Genomic DNA, 15,989 nt, shown 5'->3' on the forward strand with positions numbered 1-15,989 from the left:
CAGTTCACGCAAAACATCTACTCTACTGATACTTTATAAATGGTTATGATGTGTTTTATGGTTTGTGATTTATTACTCTGCTGCTGTTATTACACATAACATTTAAAGCTTAAAAAAAGCATCAGTCAGAGTTCAGAAGTAATATTTTTTATAATGTTTTGATATAAAGTACATGTCCTTATATTGCCATGTAATGAATGTGTAGCAGGGTGTGCACAAAATACCCTTCCTTTAAATACCTATGAATTCAAAATGAAATTGACAGTATTCATATAAAATATATTGAGAAAAGGTAGCACTGACCTATTAATAGGGCTTCCCTATTTCGTTTCTCTTATCAAATTTTGTTGTGATTTTAGGTTTGCTTCAATAAATAATGTGGTATTTTTTTAATATCTAAAACGTCCATCCCAGTCTATGCAGCCATTATTGGGCACATTGTAAAAATAAGTAAATTAATAAACTCTTTCTGTTTTTTTTCTAGCCCTCCTGGCCGTCTGCTTGGGGTCCTTCCAGTGAAGGGTCGCTGGGCCATCCAGCACGTGCCCGACAGCAGCTGCACTTCAGGAATGAGTGGGCGAACTGGAGCGGCTGGTCCGTGTGCTCTCGAAGCTGTGGGTCGGGGGCCTCGGTCCGGACACGCACCTGCATCACCAGGTATACACCAGCCTGTTAGATGACCTGGCTCAATATATTTTTTTTTTATTTGCAGTGTTGTTGCTTTGTACTTATTCATAATCAATGAGTTTACCGCACAGCTATAAATAATCTGTACATTTCAAATGGATCCCCCCCCAGTTTTCCCCACTACGAATGATTGCAAAGGTGGTGATTCCCCCCCTTAAAGTCACCACTCCCTCTAAAAGGCCATCGCTTAATCTCTCATGGCACCATATCCACTTTCTGTTGCTGGTTAAGCAAATAGCATTGCTCGGATAATTTTCAGAAGAATGTTCCTTCAGAAAGCGCTGCAACTCTTGGTACACAGTGTGTGTTTTGATGTTAAGCCTAGTAATAATACTGGTTTTAATCTATTTATCTTTAATATAGATTCACCTCAACAGTTTGAAAATTTTCAGCTGTAGTGTCAAGTGGAGAATATGTGGATCCATATTTACTTTTTTGTGTTTAACCAGATAAATCATTGCTAAGTGGAAATTAAAACTCAAGTCTGTTATTTTTCTACATGTAATCCCATAAGTCTCTGTATTTTTATCTGCGGCAGGAACCCAGTGGGCGGACCATGTGGAGGAGATCCCAGGCAATACAAGATCTGTAACACCAAGGTAATTTACTTTGAAGGATTTCACACTATATAAAACTGCCTTTCAATAAAAATATTTCAGGACAATGGCTGATGTTTGCACTTTAAGTTTGTCAAGAGGTTGGAAGGTGTGTTCCGGGCAGGTTTGAGGAGCCAAGAGCTTTTGGGTGTGATATGGAATTTTATTTACATATTAACCGTCTCTTAACATATTAACAGTCTCCGTTGCGACCCAGGAACTTCTTAAAGCGGTACAGTCAGATGTAATCGCTACCGTGCTCGCAGCGTGCTGTGAGGTCAGCAGCTGTGTGTCAGACATGCCGGGCTGTGCACGGCTGTGTTTGAACAGGCAGTCAGTGTAGCCCATATTGATTAAAGGAAGAACTCACAGATGAGTTGCAGCTTGTTTTAGCATGTTTGGATGTTTGTGCGTGGAGCAAACTGCACAGATTGATTAAGGTAAAGCCTCTACAAATCCAAGACTTCTCAGCAAAATTCTGTTGGATTCATGTACATTTCTGTGTGAGGGAAAAAAGCTGCTCACACACCATGACAAATAATTTTAAACTCAGAGGCTAACTCATTTTAACAAATATTTTTGAAAAATCAAGGCAATTTTATTTTGTCATACTATTCACAGCCAATGTAATTTAGAGAAAAGATAATAAAACAATAAATATGCAAAAAAATATCATTGCTGTGATGTTATTAACACAAAGACATTATCAAAAAAGGGGAAAATAAAGCACAGACACCTAGTTAAAATAATGTTATTGATATATCTGAAAGTCAACTGTTCAAACTGTAAACATTAATGCTTTGAGACTTTATTCAAATGATTCTTAGATATTCAGTAAGCTTGTTCCAAAGGTAGGGAGAGTCAAAATGCCAGCTTTTTTCTGATTCTGGAACTATCCTTTCAGTTCTTTGTTCGGATTTGCCGGGGTCGCCGGGATGCTGTAGCCTATCCCAGCTGTCATTGGGTGAGAGGAGGGTACAGCCTGGACCAGTCACCAGTCAATTGCAAGACCTCATATAGAGACAGACGACTGTTCAATCTCTCATTCACACATTTGGGCATTTTTTTTTACAATTAAACTCCTGCATTTTTTTGGGAGGAAAACATGCAGGGAGGTCAAATATATGCTGTGGGAGGAAATCTATGCAGACACTAAAAGAACATGCAAACTCCACACAGAAAACCCTCCTGTGGAAATTGAACAAGGGTCCTTCGTGCTTCTAATGTTATTTTTTTGTCTTCTGTGCAGGAATGCCCCCCTGGCTCGGAGGATTTTCGTGAGATGCAGTGTGCTGCCTTCAATGAGAGACCACTTGTGTCTGGAAATTCCTTCAAATGGACAACCTTTCATGGAGGTCAGTTGAATACAACTGATCCGTTTACGCGAATGTTCTATCAATTACAGAAAGCATAGCTTTCATTTTCTCTGACTATGTTTTACCGTTTTTAATTTAGTTGACATGACAAAAGGCTGCTTCTCACAAAATGAATTGCATATACTGTAATCTTTTAAAAAAGAAAAACACATTTTATGGAATCATTTTCACTTAGTTCCATAAAGTGTGCTTTTCTATATTCAAGGGCTTATTGCAAAAGAAAATTAGAAGATCAGCTAATTACCCAGAAATGTTGTCACAAAGAATATCGAGAACAAATCAAATAAAATGTGTTTCAAAATGACAGTGAAGCCAATGTACAAAAAAAGTAATTCCAGCTGAAAGGAGCCAGTTTAAATATGTATAAATCATGTAAGCGTTAGTGGCATAAATATATGTATTATTATAGTATACTTGCTTCATGTTTGTCATGAACTATGGGAAGATTCCAGTCTGAAGTAGCTACAAACAAAATAAAATGTAACTCGTAAATCCTAATTATTTCCAGGCATCTGGCAAATGAGCAAATATAGCTTCCAAGGAACACGAGTTTGTTGCAGCCATGTGTGCTGACATGTGTGTTCCATTTTACACTCAGGTCCTGATTTACTAAGATGCTTAAAAAAAGAACTAGACTCTGTGTCAATTCTAACAGATTACACGTTTGGTTGGCATGTGTTATGTGGGTCATCAACTGAAAAAATAATGCCTAAATGGCAACAACCTGTTAGTGGTCGCAGGAACCAAGAGTTTGGAGTGAAAACAGAGTGAACATGTGCACAATGAAATTGGAGTTTTAAAGACCTAAAGGAAGTCGCAAGGCAAATAAACACACTGTCGCGCTTCATCAAAGAACGATATCGAGTGAAGAAGAAAGGGTGCTTGAAATGAAAACATGCACCTATAAAAATGCCGACCTCAATGTATTTCTTTTCATTCATTATGGCTCCTATCCCAGCTGCCATCAGAGTAATTTTTTTACAGTTTTTTCTAGTTAACGTTCTGCATGTTTTCGGACTGCGGGAAGTAACCAGAGAATCCAGAGGAAACCCATACAGACATGGGGAGAACATGCAAACTCCACACAGAAAGATACTCTGTCAGAATAGAACCAGGGTCCTTTGGGCTGTTAGCCCAAATGACTAACCACCATGCTGCCGTAAGATATAATTTTAAATGGAAAATATGAATCTATATTCATGTCAACATCTTCTTATTGTGCCAACAAGACTTGGTTTTCTTCACCCCCCATCTGTTCTAATGGCCTGTGGGAAGTTTCCGAATATAACTGCCAGGGTTGTGGGTGGGGCTTGGTTACGATGGCTTGTTATGCATGTGAGAGAGTTGAGTGGCAGAAAATAGGTCGATCCAGCTCAGATTCCAACAGTAGACTACATCACGGCAATAGAAACGTCCATACACAACAACCACGTCCCTTGTACAGAAGCTGAGCAACTCTGGCTCAAGGTCACAGCTGCACTCTCCAGTGCCAAACCAATCTGACACCTGACAGGAAGACGGCGTTTTCTTCACTTTAGATGAACAAGAGCATCACCATCCCCCCAACCGACAAAGGTAGATGCACAGTGGTTCTGGATAGAAAAGATTACCGTGCAATAATGGACAATCTCCTCAGGGACACAACAACCTATAAAACCCTGAAACGGGACCCGACCTGTTAATGAAAAGGATGTGCCCATAGACATACAACTTTATGGCTATCAACTTTACCCAGGAGAGGCCATGCTCTGCATTTATGGACTCAAAGATTCACAAGAAGGGAGCCTCTCTCAGACCCATCGTCAGCAGCATCAACTCTGTCAACTACAACATTGCCAAACACATGGCAAAGATTTTGGCACCTTTGGTTGGCAACACCACACAGAATATCCAGAATTCACAGGACTTTGCCAGCCAGGTCAGACAGATCAGGCTGGACCGAGGTGAAACCGTGGTGTTGTTTGATGTAACTTCACTATTCAAATGTATTCCCACAGCGGATGCAGTCAAAGCAGTGGGGGAACGCCTCAAAAATGACAACACCTTGGTTAATAGAACAAAACTCACCACAGACTATATCTGCACTCTACTGGACCTTTGTCTACAGACCACCTATTTCCAATACAACGGTGGTTTCTGTCATGAAAAACATGGATGGACCATGGGCTTGCCCGGATCCCGTATCATTGTGGAGAACTCATACATGGAGGAGGTTGAGAGCAAGGCCCTTGCATCCTTCAGGGGCACACCGCCAAGCAATTGGTTCAGGTACATAGATGACACATGGGTCAGGATCAAGAAGAATGAGGTGGAAGGGTTCACCACTCACCTTAACATGATGGACATCCAAATCAAATTCACAGGCGAGGATGTCACTGATGACAAACTCCCCTTCCTGAACTAGTGCGTTCACAACCAACAGCACAGGGGCCTGGACATCAAGATTTTCAGGAAACCAACACACACTCACCAGTATTTACTCTTTGACTCACGCCACCTCCTTGAGCCCAAACTAGGGGTCATCAGAACTCTACACCACCAGGCCAAGAACATCCCATTAACTGCCAAAGGCAGCGAGACCGAGATCCAACTTATTAGAAAAGTCCTAAGATCCTGTGACCACCCGAATTCGGCCTTTGCCAAATCGGAAGCCACCAGATGCAAGAGCATAGAACAGGAAGAAGATAGCAACAAATGAAAGAGTATTCTGATACCGTAAGCTGCTGGTGTGTCGGAAAAAAATCTGGAGACCATATATCATGAACACCATATACTGGTACATTTTAAACCCCACAACATTCTGAGGTAAAGACTTGTGCACCACAAGTACAAAACACCGAGGCATTATATAGAAAATGTGGTGAATGAACTCACCTGCACTGAGAAGTCTGATGACGTCCACATTGGGGAGACTAAACAACTTCTACACAAACAGATGCCCAAACACTTGAGAGTCACCGCTTCAGGACCGGACACCTGAAGGATAAGGGCCATTCCTTTGAAGACAGCAACATCTGCATTTTGCCAGAGAGGACAGATGGTTCAAGATAGGAGTCAAAGTAGCCTTCTTTGACAAAACGGAAAAACTATCTCTGAGGAGGGGCCCTTATGCACAACCTTTCACCCACATCCAACATCGTACTAGGATCATTCCAAAGACAGATAAACACACACGGACCAGGCCTATCTGCACCCTCCAAACAACCCAAAACAATACACCACCAGAACCAGCCCCTGGTAACTTCCACCTGAGCTTCAGTCCATGTGATCCAATAGATTTCACTCCTTTGTTTCAAATTCTGAGAAGTTTGGCTTCACCTTTTCAGATTCTAATCCAGGTAAATCCCCAAAAGTTTAAGCTTTGTCCCCACCAGCATCATTCCATTAGCACAACAACCCCCTTCGACGTAGTTACTGCTGATCAACCACACCATTTGCATAACAAGCCATCGTAACCTAGACCCACCCACAGTCCTAGCATTTATATCTGGAAACTCCCCACAGATCATTAGCACAGAAGAAGCCAATCAGATGAAGAGTAAAACATCTCCAAGTAGAGAAAATCAAGTCTAGTTGCCATGACAAGTTGACCAGGATGGCTGAGAACCTCCTCAGGAATACATATTATTTTACTCACTCAAAAACCACAATCCCCAATTTTTCTGTTGATAAAGTTGCATGCACATCAGTCTATGGTTGATTTACCTGTGTTTTTATTTACATGTAAAACCTTATGCAATGCCAATGTCGGGTTCAATGATGCAGCGGCACATTAAGCTGATGTCTCTATGCAAGTATCAAAATAATTCTTCCTTCCTTAAGAAACTAGTCTTGGTGATCCTAAAAAACATTTTTGGAAAATACCAGTTAGGTTAATTTTTTCTTCCACACCCCAATGTGTAACTGTAACTGGTGTGTTGTTACCAACACATCACCTCCTGACTTATTCTTAGTCATATACTTCACCGTTGCTTTGGTCCCCTATTTGCCCAGGAAACACTGTCCAATCTACTGACTGATGTTGTTCCCTGCCAGGCACTAACCCCTGTGAGCTCAGCTGCCTGGCTTTGGGTCATAACTTCTACTACAACTTTGGCCGGGTGCTCGATGGTACTGCCTGCAACAAAGAACCTGGAGCTGTTTGTGTTAACGGGCACTGCCTGGTGAGTTGAGAGAGTGTGCGTTGCTGTTTTCTTTGCTTTTGCATACAGCATTCCATTTATTTACATTGAACTACCTCTAAACCAGTAAGGGGTATTATGAAAGCAGATATGCTACCATAATATGAAAAAACACAAATGGTATAAATTAAGTGAGTACACATCATCCAGTCTACTTTGTATTTGAATAGTTTATACATTTTTACCTTTGACAAAGCATCAACAGCATCAACTCTGGTTGTACTGTATTATTCTAATGGTAATCAATAAATGAAAAAAAAAACTGAAAGTAAAACAAAACATAAATAAGACTAAAAATATGTTGTTAGCCACTATGAAAAAGCTTTTGGGTGTCAGTTAGGTAAAATGTTGATCCCTAGAAGCCAAAGATGTCTCCCTCCTGCTCTGTAACCTGTTGCGGATGTCAGGCTAATACCTCATATGTTTAAGGGATGTTGACCATTTTGACATAGACTCTGAGGGGGAGCACTCTCATAGGTGTTGAATGAACTTCTGAATCACTGGACTGTTTTACACACTGAGATCCAGAGTTGCTAACACATCTTACCACCCTCAAACAGAGAAGACAAAGATTGAACCCTCCTCTCTAGGCTCTTGTAGCACACACACACACATGTAAACACACTAAATGCATCTGCCACATGTGCACCGAAATTACTTCTACCTTGCTGACATGTCAATGTTTACATACTGTATGTCTGTCTGATATGTGTGCGTATGCTAGCATGCAGCTTGTGGTCTAAATAATTTGATTTATGGGCTGTGGCTGAGGTCATAGCGGCACAGGGTGAGGGACAGAAAGCAGATGCTTCATGCAGCTGGTTGAGGGTGAGGGGCTGTATGTCCTAAACTCAAATTAGACTCTCGGAATCTGTGCGTGCATGTGGTAACCCCCAGAGATGTTTCACACCTGCTTTTATTTGGGCAAATGAAAATGACTTTAAGTTGTAAATTTCCAGTGTTTTGAGTTCATTAATTCAATATTGCAGGTTATTTTCTTTTTTTTCCCATTTATATCGTAATTTTATACCATGAGAGAAGTTTGAAATCACAGGTTTAGGGTCTTGTGCTTGTGTTGCAGGACCCCAAGCCCACAAAATTGTGTATGCTGTTACCTTGTCATCAAGGATTCATTTCCTGTTTTGTAAGCGGAGATCCTTGGAATATTTTCGTTCTTTATGGGGCTTAAGGGGCTGATTATAGATCCCCAGATTGTAGTTCATTCACCTCGGAGCCTCCCCTGCTTATGGGTTTACACCGCAGAAGGTTGGAGAAGAAGGCAGTCAGCGTCATCTATCTAGCAAACAGGATTCTTCACACACCATAAACCACCCACATCCACTCCACTTTGGCATTTTAGCATTTACAGGGAAAATCTACAGACGAGGTCTCCTCCCTTTGTATGGCTCTTAGCTGCTGTTTTCGTCTCCAAAGTAAATGTTTGTGAGAAGGAGAAAAAACTGGAGGAGAGGCAAACAGAAGGAGAGAGGAAAGATTGTGATTATGTGTGCATGCGTGTGTGTATGTGTCTTTGTGTGTGTGTGTGTGTGTGTGTGTGTGTGTGTGTGTGTGTGTGTGTGTGTGTGTGCGTGTGTGTGTGTGTGTGTGTGCGTGTGTGTGTGTGTGTACTAAAGTATCTGTTTACCAGGGAATAGTCCTAACAACACTCCTCTACACTTGTGAAACATGGACGCTGTACGCACAACACATAAGGATGCTCGAGGCCTTCCACATCAGATGCCTACAATGCATCCTTGTTTATATCCTGGTGGGACCGCGTCCCCCACACGGAGATACTCCGCAAGACTAACTGCATCAGTGTCGAGGCCACAGTCAGCCAGCACCAGCTCCGCTGAGTTAGCCATGTCATCAGGATGCCCAAATATTAAAAATTGCCTGCCATGGAAAGATCTCTGCTGCCAATTACATCTTGGCTGCCATTCTGCTGGTGGCCAGAAAAGGTGATCGAAGGACCGATTGAAAGTCCTGATAAAGAAATGCATCCTGAAGTCAACCCAGCTGGAGGAGGCCACCACCCAGCAGTCTGCCAACGTGGTGTGCACAGACTTGAGGAGGATCAAACTGATAGGTGGTAGAAGAAACACACAAAGACACATGAAGCCAGCTCAAAATCTACAACCCCAGCCTGTGGATTCACTTGCGCTGACTGCGGCAGACAGTGTGGATTTAGGCCACAGCAAGACTCATGAGTAGCAGAGGCAGGATTGTCGTCATCAGAAACGATGGATCACTCACACACACACTCACACACACACACACACACACACACACAGAGTGAGAGAGAGGTAATAAAATGTAAAGAGAACACATCACGATTTGTCCCAATGTAGTTTGTAAGTAAGTTTGTCTTTTTGCTTTGAATTACAAATTTTGATTTTAACCATCAGCATCCAGTCACAAATCCAATTATTTAATCTTTTGAGGTTCACAAGTGTTTGATCATTTCATAAATGTACTAGCAAATTTAAAATCATATTTTTCTCCATTAGATCCCATCAAGTGTTTTCAAATCCTTGTTAAATACCGAGCATTTGTCACATTAAAAAGAACATCAAGAAATGGCCAAAGAAATTACTAAAGTAACATAATGGTCTATTTAAACAACTGACACACTTACATGTCATGTTTTTCTAACATCACCTTTTTCGTTTGTGTTTTCGTTTTTTGTATATTGTACAGACACCTGGCTGTGACTCCATCTTTGGTTCAAAGCAACAGGAAGATGCCTGCATGGTTTGCGGAGGACAGAACACCACCTGCCTGCACCACAGGAGTGTGTACCAGAGCAATGGTCTGGAGGCAGGTAGGATACACACTCTCTGCGATCATTTTATCTGCCCCAGGAATTTCAGAGCGGTGTGATGTCAGGATAATTCTAGGGTTTCTTCTCACTACCCTCCCAAGCGTTATTTATCATCCAGTTTTAGAGAAGGGGGTTATTGTTCTCTTGTAAAGCAAACATTAATCCTGGAAACAGTTTTGCCAAACAAAGACAGTTGGCGGCCTTCCATGAATACATTTAACTCACAACAGGTTCCTGAAAAATTACTGTAGTAAAGTATTCAGTAAGGAGGAAGAACACAAGAGTTTTATACAGCCTTGCCAATGTACCAAAGAAGCAGCTGGGTCATTGCCACCAAAACATTTTTATCCAGGTGGTTACCTGAAGTATCGATGTTAAATTGCCCTTAAAATGCATTTGTCCTGATAAATAGAATTTCTTTCAAATTGCAAACAGGGTAAAAGTGCATCAAAAAAATGTAGATGTCTTCATAGATGAGATTCCATCATTCCAACTTGGGCATCATTGAAAGAGAAAATGTTTTGTTTATTTATTTATTTTTTATCAATTAAATGTTGCTATTATTTCTCCTTCTGCTGGGTTTGTTGCTTTTATGGGTATCTTTTAAAATCTTAGAAATGGTGGTTAACATTGTCAGGTTCTTGTACCAGAGCAGATTGCAACACAAAACAACACAAGAACTCCTAAAGAACAGACTATTAAAGTGATGTAGGAATGAGCAAGAAAAGGCAGCCTGCCAATTGTCCTTTTAAAGACAAACTGTCTTGAAAGGAGATGCTAAAGAGGCAGATGGCGGCTAGGTTTCTGTATACCCACATTAAGAACGGATGCATGAGTTAGAGCAAAGCATCGACTTGTTTCTAGGAGAGAAACTGCAAACTGAGGTACAGTTTAGCTTCTATATTAAAAAAAACTATCACACAATATTGAGGTGGCTGTTAAAATAGGTCAGCAAGCACATGCTTATCTCTAGTCAACAAAATATAAATGCATACGTGGAAATCCAGCAATACAAAAAAAAAAGAAACACCTAAAATGTAGGAAAAGTCCAAATAAGCAAATCCATTTAGTTGAGCCTTCCAGAAAATAAATCAACTAGAATGATTATGGAGTCATGACGTGGCAAGATATTTTTATGAAAGTGATTAAAGGAATCAAGTTTAGCTGCCTTTCTCATTTCCATCCTTTTTGAAAGTGAAGTTTGAGTAAGGCGGGTGACCCTGGGCTTGGCTCAATAACAGCAGCCGTGTGTGTGTGCGCGCGCGCGTGTGTGTGTGTGTGTGTGTGTATGCTTGAGCCTGTGTCTGTGCGTGTTTGTGGCTGACAAGAGTCCGCAGAGCTGGTCATAATGAAAAAAAAAAAAAACAGGCTGATAATGTGAGCTTTGTTTGGGTGACTGTAAGGCCTTGGGAGGTTTTCTTTCCTCCTGCAGCTGTATCTCCCATAGGAGACAGGGCTGATGGAGTGCGGCAACACAAAAATGCTCCTACAAGGTTAGGTGATGGGGAGTTCTTTGCTGACTGTAACTTTACAGCCGAACTGTGGCCATAGTTCCCCTTCAAAGTCGGTAAGCAGGAGCAACCAGAGTTATAAGCTGCCCAGAGTCTGTGACGGATGACCTTCATCGGCCAGCAGCTTTTCTCTCCAGAACAGCAGGGGAACCCTGTTGCCCCCTCCGTCTTGATATGTCTGTTACAAAAGAACTAAAACTCTCAAATAGATTCTTTTGATTTTGACCCACTCAGACATCATCTATTTTTTCTTCTAAACTACCACTGTCCGTCTTTAATTTTCCCCGCTTTATAAAGACGTCCATTATAGGGGACAACTTTGAAGTACCAGGGTGATCTTTTCATTTTTTCTTATTTACCTCTCTAAACTCCACAAAATAGTCGCTTTCAAAATATTTGTTACAATGTCATAACCATGCAGAATTTTCAGAAATGGATACCAATTAGTACATTTGAAGAGATTTGTATGATGCAGCAGTTTGTAGCCAGCTGCCTGATTCGTCATCATTGAATATACTCGTGATGACAACTTAAGACGTGTTTGTTCACCTCCTCCTTTACACTTCAGTGGAGCATTATCATTCACTTCACTTGTTAGGTTGAAAGCTATACCATGAGACTGCGGTAATACTGTTACGTTAGTTCACCAGTGATGTTTGGTGGACTAATGTAATTAAATGTTCCTATGTGAGTGAGCTGCTCTTTTAAGGTATTTGTGTGATCCAGTGCTCATTTAGATGCATTCAATGTGACTTTTTTCATCTCCTTACGTTCATTATTCCTATGAAGTTGTTTTTCAGTGTGGTGCCTTAGTCCCGGTTCATTATTCTTCTCTTTGATCAAGGGGAGTATCTTTCAAGGTTCGATCCAAGCCTCTAACCGAGTCTCTATCTGTCAGGCGGACCTTATGGATACAATGAGGTGACCATGATACCAGCTGGAGCCACTCACATCCGTGTGACCGATAACAGCAGGAATTATCTAGGTAAGTTTCACCCTGTGTTAAATGCACACGCATACATATAGGCCACCTGGTGTGCTGTGTATATCACTTACAACTCTCTGCAGATAGTGCCACTGGCTCTATGGCTGCGATGTAAATCAGACGCTTCAAATAATTTCCGCAACTTGCTATTACTTCCTGTCATCAGAGACAAGGCTGGCTCAACAGTCCCATCTGGTCTCTGGCAACGATATTGCCAAGGGCATCTATTTTCATCCATGTTTATGGGACCAAAATAAACTTTGTTCTGGTATAGCACACACACTGTGATCTTAAAAGGGGACTAAAGGCTTTATCTGACCACTCGGGCAAGGCAGGTGAAGGTGCTTGTTTCCATTTCGTGTCATGGAAAATCCCCCCCCCCCCTGCACTGAGTCGAAACAGCTGCCTTATATGGTCGTCTGGCATATTTGTGCCCCTCACCTCAACATGACCCACTGATCCACAGAGCTCGTTTCTGTCAATCTGTCATAAGAAATAGTCACCTCTATCACTGACACGAAAAAGGACCAAATTCTTTTATCCACCTCTCCCAGCCCTCCAGAACGGCCGCTCCCAGTTTGTGATTAATGGAAACTGGAAGATCAGTGTCCCAGGGGAGTACAGCATAGCCGGGACAAAACTGCTTTACCGGCGCTCAGCTGACACCTGGGAGAGCTTTGAGGTACCTGGACCAACAAGAGAAGACCTACATCTGATGGTGAGAAGTGTTGGGGAACAATGGGCCATATAATGAAAACATATAACGGATATAAAATGGGAAAATTAAAAAGATGTGTTTAAAGGTTGCAAGCTGAAATATACACAATTATGACACAATATAGGCATTAACTACCAGGTTCAACTGATGATGCGAAGCCCATGACATCTTAGTCAGAGCATCTTATCCAACCGCTGTATTTTGATATTTATGTCATATTGGCTTTGTGCTATGCCGTTTGGAAAAAATTACTTCTTCAATACATTCAAACTGACACCCAATCAAAGTGATGTACGAATGTCTCTTTTTAAATCTATTTCCAGGAGATGGGTAGATTGTATTGAGTCAAGAATTTGATTGACTGTGTTTATTTTGTTAATGAAAGTGCGGTGTCTGACATCATGTCAAAGCAGAAAAAAGGAAATCAAGATGCTCAATGTTTTCTGTCATCCTTGTGTGCAGGTTCTGGCGACAGGCAGAAACCCAGGCATCGAGTATGAATACTGGTTGCCACCGGATCAGTACGCCCTCTACCATGGCAGGAGGAGTCCACTGCATCAGGCTCACCATACGGCTAACTACATCCCCTGGGAGCAGCCCACTACCACAGTCATGACCACCCAGCCACCCCCAGTCACGACCAGACCCCACTGGTGTAAGGCTTGTATTAAAACTCCACAGTACTGTAACAAAAACATTAACGATTGAATATAAAGAGCAAACCCCCATCATGCATGTTGGTCTTTGGTCGGATCCCAATGTCAGTCAAAAAGTCAATTGATGTCTCAGGGATCACTATGACGCTTTTAAAATGAAACAACAGTAGTTATTGTTTTGAGTCAGAGATGTCTAGGGCCACACATGTTCTGTCAATGGGAATGTGCTCTCTTTCCTCCATCTTGAAAATAATGTTTTTAGACATTTAAATTGGTATATATGGTATATTCCCACAGAACAAGAGCTACTGCTTCTCCTGATTTTGAATTATTTAAATTCGGGGTTGTTGACTCCTCCGTTGATGACAGATAGCAGTTGTGTAAAGAAAGAGATTGTGGCCACACTCTCGGTTGTGAGTTCAAACAATAAATATTCTGGATTTCCTTAGTTTTTCCAAATTTGCGCAAACAGATTTGCAGATATCACACACTGCACTCTCGATATATGTTTAACCAAAGCTTTTAAGCTTACCTTATCATTTGTCATCTTTCAAACAAAGGTCATGAGTGTGAAAGAGAATGGGCATCCCGTAACTCTTATTGCAAGCACCACAGAAGAACAGAAAGTGTAACAGTTTTTTATAAATCAAAAAAAAAAATTCAAAATTGATTTGGTTACTGGACATTCAAAATCTTTTGCTCACTAATATTACATGGGAAGCACCGTGCTGTTTAGATAGGGTTTGATAGGATCAGAGTAGAGGATGATGGGTGTCGAGGGCCCAAAGAAACTCATCTCCTGGCAGTAACATTTGAGTAAGAGTCTGCAGACATTTAACTGCTGGCGAGGAATGCAGCTGCTTTATTTCTCATGATAAGCCTGCAGTACATATGTAGCCATTCTCTTGTTGAATACTCACATTCAGAAGGAATTCTGTGCGTAGCCTGAGGACCGGTGCATTCTGTCTGAATCTATCCAATACCCTATAAATCTAAGTTGGTTCGCTCCAAATATCTTCCAGCTGGTGGATTCTCGCCAAACAGAAATGGACACCTCTTGTTTCCAGTAATTGTATCCTTGTTAGGTAACAAGGTGAGATATCTGACCTCTGACTCTTGTCTTGGAAGTTAAGTAACATGGGCTTCACCAAAAACATGACATGACTCAAGTTGAACAAAAAAATCATATCAGCATTGTCTTTCCATGGAGTCTGATGGATTAAAAAAAATTAATAACCCAATATTAATATCCAACCCTGTACTTCCTTGATATACCGTAATTTCCGGACGATAAGCCGCGACTTTTTTCACTTAAACAACAACGCGGCCAATATGGATTGGGGGGGGGGGCTAAAGAGCTTCACGCCGCTAAAATATTTATCCTCGTCACATCGCACCGATGATATGACCGGGAAATTCTGAGTCTGTTCAACTCCGATATCGGCTCGCCGGTGCGGCTTATATTGAGGTGCGCTCAATAGTCCGGAAATGACGGTATTTATTTTGAGTTGAGTTGTTGCGAAATGACTTCCATTTAATTCACATTAAGATAGCGCAAAGTTGGCTATTCATTTTAACAGCTGCTTGTGATTTTTTGTCCCCTAGTTTTGCGGCCTGTAAAACCACCACGCCAACCGCAGTCAATTCTGCCTCGCTTGGAGCGAGAGGAGAACCATAGGAACCTGCTGCCGCAACCTTCACCTGAAAGTATGTTAACCTCCTCAGCCCGTCATCCTTAATGCCCAGTTAATCCCCGCATGTGAAGATACTGATTATAAAAGCAGTCAGCCAAGCTCTGCATTCGTCAAAATAGCTTTCCTTTGAAATGAGACAAAATACATCTTCACTGTATTTTATTATACTTTTTATTATTGAATAAAAACAGCTTGCATCCATGTAATTGTTTATTTTCCTACTGTTTAAAAGGTGTGCAATACTTTCTTATGTGGAGCTTAGATCATGCAATGTTGAACGTTCAGTATTCTGTAGATTATGTGTTTATATGGTTCGACTCATTTATAATGTTAATCAAAAAAAATATTGAATTATTCAAATAATCAAAACATCCTCTCATCACAGTAGAATATATTTTTGATCACAACTTTTTACTCTCAAATAGTACTTAGTTCTTAATTACAATTACCAGTTTCACTACATTTTGTACAGTGATATCATGTTTATTTTTGACACAGTATCAATAATTCATGGGTAAACAAATTTCTGGTTTAAACAACTTCATCATATTAGTAGGCATTTTTGATACTGGTGTATTTATTTCTTCTCAATTTCTCCTGCAGAATATTGTGGAAAATGTAGGAGGGTTAAAGGTCGAAGGGAACGCCAGAGGCAGTATTGCCAGAAAGATTTTGGTAAGTATGGAAGTTGTAGTTTATATGATTAACAGGAGCTAAAGAAAATGTGATAATCTTAGGATATCTTTTGTTTTTTTCCTCAG

General features: G+C 41.0%; 1 protein-coding gene across 1 annotated transcript in view; it reads left to right on the forward strand.

Annotated features, from left to right (window-relative positions):
- The window catches only part of adamtsl5 (ADAMTS like 5), a 38,279-nt gene that overhangs the window by 19,145 nt on the left and 3,145 nt on the right, over nucleotides 1-15,989 (forward strand). Inside the window, exons 3-12 of the mRNA XM_086143931.1 lie at nucleotides 485-657; nucleotides 1,226-1,286; nucleotides 2,533-2,638; nucleotides 6,695-6,822; nucleotides 9,541-9,664; nucleotides 12,074-12,160; nucleotides 12,715-12,878; nucleotides 13,341-13,533; nucleotides 15,140-15,241; nucleotides 15,832-15,903. Of these exons, the coding sequence (XP_086000057.1) occupies nucleotides 485-657; nucleotides 1,226-1,286; nucleotides 2,533-2,638; nucleotides 6,695-6,822; nucleotides 9,541-9,664; nucleotides 12,074-12,160; nucleotides 12,715-12,878; nucleotides 13,341-13,533; nucleotides 15,140-15,241; nucleotides 15,832-15,903 (1,210 nt within the window). The remainder of the gene's footprint in view (nucleotides 1-484; nucleotides 658-1,225; nucleotides 1,287-2,532; nucleotides 2,639-6,694; nucleotides 6,823-9,540; nucleotides 9,665-12,073; nucleotides 12,161-12,714; nucleotides 12,879-13,340; nucleotides 13,534-15,139; nucleotides 15,242-15,831; nucleotides 15,904-15,989) is intronic.

The sequence above is a fragment of the Fistularia commersonii genome, chromosome 3 (genome assembly GCF_037954325.1).
Source record: "Fistularia commersonii isolate RoL2024-O1a breed Wild chromosome 3, RoL_Fcom_v1.0, whole genome shotgun sequence".
Taxonomy (NCBI): domain Eukaryota; kingdom Metazoa; phylum Chordata; class Actinopteri; order Syngnathiformes; family Fistulariidae; genus Fistularia; species Fistularia commersonii.